The following is a 4,685-nucleotide window of genomic DNA, read 5'->3' as shown; positions in this document are numbered from 1 at the left end:
AATTAAAAAAATTGAAAAAAAAAACTAACCACAAAATTTAAATTTTCATATATTTAAAATATATTAAAATTTAAAAAATATGACGTCCAAACACACATAAGACATTTGTACTAATTAATTTAATCAAGGGCCATTTGATGATTAATTAATCTATATTTTCAAATTGTGGAACTTCCTTTTTGGCTCCAAAGTCCTAATTCTCATGATGGTGTTTTTACCCAATAAGGGCCCTACAAACACTGTGTGATAGAAAGAAATTTGCATGTCAATGATGAAAAATAAATAAATAAATAAATAAACAAATGATATATGCATGTGTAACACTTTGTTTTTTTTGTTACTTGATGTGCCCTCTACTTTATGAAAGTCAGATCTATGATGGTGAGTGGAGAGTGTCCAGTGTGGTTATTATTAAAGATTTCAGCTATATCGAAAAACAACATCACTACTATTATAACTTTTTATTTTTTCTTTTTATTTTCTCAAATTGAAACCTAAGTAACATGTGAAAGGTTATTAGGGTTAACGACTTAAGACTCTAAGAAGAGAAGAAGAATAAGTAGGTGCGTGGACTTCAGTGTCCATGTAGCATCTTCTTTTAACCTAAAAGCTTTAATTCACAAGCTTCATAGTCAAAATTAAAAGCATCTTTTCATGGTCACACCAACATCCATGCCGAAATTAAATCAATTCAACAAAGCTATCTTAGATAGGATCATAATATATAACCAATTTGGTTGGTTAAGTGGTCAACTCACTCGTCCGCTTAAGTAAGTGTTGAGGGTTCGAATCTCGTCTTGTGCATGCAGTAACCATTAGATATTGGCCAATGACAGATCCTTAAATGGTGCTCTAATTCGCGACGAATTAGTTTTTGACTTGTTAGATTGAGAAATACTGTAGACAAAAAAAAATAGGATCATAATATATAAATATTGTAATGTTAGAAAAACAAAAAAAATAATAATTTATTTTATTTGTTATAATTAATAAATATTAAATAAGATAATTTTTTTTTGTTATCAAATATTTTCGATCTAAATAATAAGGACAAATTGTTGATGGTTGCTTTGGTTAACTTGGTTCCAAAGTCATGAATTAATTGCATCCAGTAGGAAATTAAATTAAATAGTACACATTGTAGACAACTAATTAATTTGTCCTTCACTTCTTCATTCCCAACACAATTAAAGAAATTAGAAACTGAAGCAAATACATTCAAATCTAGCTACCTAGGGTTCGGAACAGAAGTCAATATAAAAAAATAAAATAAAATTCTCTATGATCATGAATTATCAAATTGGGAATATGCTCTAATTAATCAATCACTTATGAACATGATATCTAATAAGTAATTGATTAAAAAGCATATATAACATGTTTCATTTAATATTTCATAACCACATGAGATTTTTTCTTTAAAATTGTGAATCAAACCCTTTCATCTGCCCTCCGGGTGCAATGGGAAAAGCTCTAGGGTTTTATGTTCCTCCTCTTTGCTGGATGATGATGATGATGACCAACTTTGATCTTCCATATACTCAAATACCCAACTCCTACACTTCTTGTAAGGACTATCTTCATGATCTCTTTCAATTACTTCTCCCTGAAAAAAAATGTAACATAAACATCCATGAAGTTTTATGTCTAAATAAGATATTCGAAAATATTTCGTAACAAAAAAAAATAGTAAAAAATAGTCATAACTTATTTTATTTAATATTTATTAATTATTACGATAATTAATGAATACTAAATAAGACAAGTTCTGACTGCTCTTTTTTTGTCTCCTTATTAATATTACCATAAGATATTGATATTAGTTTTTAATAATGAAGTTATACTAATTTAGCTTTAAATAAACTTAAACTAATATTCACTTAATTAAGTACATATATAGTTAGTATAATAATAAATATTATATTTTAATTTGGAGTGACTTGTTTTAAAATGAAAATTTCTTTAATTTTGTTCAAAGATTAAATTATATAATATTTTTTCATAGATTATGTTCATTCATGAAATAAAATATCCATTAATTTGCTTAAAGAAACAATTAATATTTATCTTTTCTAACTAAAAAAAATATATAGGAGATAATTGAAATAATAGTCCATTGAAAAAATTTAAAATAAAATGACAAATTTACCCCTACTATATATTCTTATTAGTCACCCTTATCCGAATAAGGATTGAAAGTATTGCACTCCAATAATAGTAAAAAAAAATTGCATGTCATTTCTAGTTTATAATTACATACCCTTGAGGTCTCAAAACTTAAGCTAGCAGCAAAGGTGGGTGAAGACACTATTGTTGTGGTTGCGGCGGCGACGGCGACGGCGGCCGGAGTTCTAGGAGTATGAGAAAGTCCAAGGCTGTTACGCTTCTGTTTTTGTCTCTCACGTGCTTTGTGGTTTTGGAACCAATAAAAGACATTTTTACCCTCAATCTTGCCGTATTTGCCTAATTGAGCAGTGATCTGTTCTATTTGTTGAGCATTTGGTGTTCTCATTCCACCTCTATAAAGCATCTCAAGTATCCCTATCTGTTCTTGTGTAGGGTTCCACCTTGTTCCTCCTGGATGTGTTTCCACCTGAATAAAACGAAATTAATTTTAATGCATTAGCAGTATAATTGGTTATTTGATCAGATCATTTTTAAAATAATAAATTTAAAAATTAATTACTTTATTGACATGAGCAATATTATAAACTTAGATGTCTTTGTTAAAACTCTTTTATACTAACACTGTATTCAATTTTTTTTATTTAATGCAACTATGTATTTCTTGTATTTTTCAAAATTTATATAACAAGAGGATATGTTCTTTAAAAATTGCCGCCTTAATTATTTTTAGGTGAAAATTTATTTGCAGTTAATTTTATGTGAAGCTAATAACTAAGAGTTATTAGATGAAAATTTAGTTAAATTAATCAAAAAATTTAACGACTTTCAACTATCAACTTCACATGAAAAAATTCACTACATCTAAATTGTTACCTTACCTTATTTTTAGCATTGTATTACTTATTGTCCAACAATAAAATAAGCTAAAGTGTGTGTATTATGTGTATGTAAGTTAAATAATATAGTAGTATTGGTACAACAATATTATTAAATAATAATAATAATAATAATAATAATAATAAAACATTCTTTTTATACAATAATGAATGCATACTATATATACACTTGACAAGGTACATGTCATGAAGGAATAATAATTGAATTAGAAGGAAAATAAATAAATTAAAGAATAAGAAGAAGAAGAGATTATGAACCTGGCTCCCTGGTGGTGATGATGAAGGTGGATCCCTCTTAATAATATTATTATTGTTGTTGATGTTGTTATCATCATCAGAAGAGGATGATGATCCAAGTTTGCTAATTTCAGGTCTAATGAAGCTCTTAAGATCAAAAGAAGCAAGAGAAGAAGAAGAAGAAGGAGAATTATTATTATTATTATTAGAAGAAGAAGAGGTACTAAGCTTAGGAGCAAGAGGGCGTAATCTTTTGCACCCAAGCGTGAGAGAAGGTTCATGCTCCCATAATCCACGTGTGAATTGATGCACCTTCATTATTATAAATAAATATTATTATATCTTATGCTTCGTTATAATATAAGGTTTTGATGATTGAATATTATTCTACTACCTTACTTACTTACTTAGCTTCTTCAAGAAGAGTGGATTGGTGATTATATAGAGAAGGGGATGGAATTGAATAATGGAATGGGATGGTGGTGATGATGAAAATTAATTTAAATTAAAAATAAAAAAAAGTGGGAGAAAGTGGGAAATGAGGTGTTTGCCTTGAAGAACCAAGACCAAATGATGAGTTATAGTTGACTTAGGGAATTATTTCAATTAAAAACCGAAAAAGGAAAAAAAAGGTTACACTTACAATTGTGTCAATTCATCTCAACAGGAACAAGATTGGAGTTGCGAAATAAAGGAAAGAAAACAATCTCACGGTAATCGATGAATGGATTCTTACCTTTGTTTTGCTTACAAATACTTTGGATGAGTTGGATACCAATTAATTTATTAAAATTAGAATATATCATTTGATTTTAAGAGAAAATATAAGAACTAATAATTTTTAGTTAATTAATATTAAATTAACTCTTTATTTTTAATAAATTTTTCATTTTTTAAGATCTAGATTTTACTGTTTAGAATTTAAAATAATTTTAAAAAATTGACTGATGGTAACTGAAAAAATAAGTTTTTTTTTTCAAATTTTATTTATGGATTACTTAGTAAAAATATCCTTATAGCGATAGGCTTAAATATATGTTTAATACTAAAAATGGTTATTACTGTTTAAATTATTAGTAATAATATAATAATATATAGTGTTAAAAAATTTCTCTTTGCACGATAACTTGGATAAATTTTTTTTGTGGGGTTTAGTTTATATAGATTACCATTTGAAAAGCAATTCGGAGTAAATTCAAATTATTAGCAACGGGGCTTTAATAAATAAAATAATATTGCATACAAGTAATTTTTTTTAACCAAAAATAAATAGATTCAAACTCGCGATTTTTTAAATGAGTATGAAAAGATTATGCCATTTAAAATATAGCTAAACTTTTAAATTTTTTTTAACTAGAGTATCATATGTATACTAGCTACCATCCAAATGCATAAATCAACCACATAAAATTACTTTAAATTTGA

The 4,685-nt window shown here is 27.0% G+C and overlaps 1 protein-coding gene across 1 annotated transcript; it reads right to left on the bottom strand.

Moving 5' to 3' along the window:
* Positions 1 to 1,149: 1,149 nt before the first annotated feature.
* Positions 1,150 to 3,658, bottom strand: LOC107495883 (WUSCHEL-related homeobox 4). Its single transcript, XM_016117096.3, has 3 exons — positions 3,282 to 3,658; positions 2,261 to 2,593; positions 1,150 to 1,606 (listed from the first exon to the last, which is right to left on the bottom strand). Exons 1-3 carry the CDS (start codon positions 3,576 to 3,578, stop codon positions 1,442 to 1,444), a joined length of 795 nt encoding a protein of 264 aa, XP_015972582.1. The 5' UTR covers positions 3,579 to 3,658; the 3' UTR covers positions 1,150 to 1,441.
* Between the last annotated feature and the right edge of the window lie 1,027 nt (positions 3,659 to 4,685).

This window comes from Arachis duranensis, chromosome 6, assembly GCF_000817695.3.
Source record: "Arachis duranensis cultivar V14167 chromosome 6, aradu.V14167.gnm2.J7QH, whole genome shotgun sequence".
Taxonomy (NCBI): Eukaryota; Viridiplantae; Streptophyta; class Magnoliopsida; order Fabales; family Fabaceae; genus Arachis; species Arachis duranensis.
This window is presented reverse-complemented; position numbering and strand designations above follow the sequence as displayed.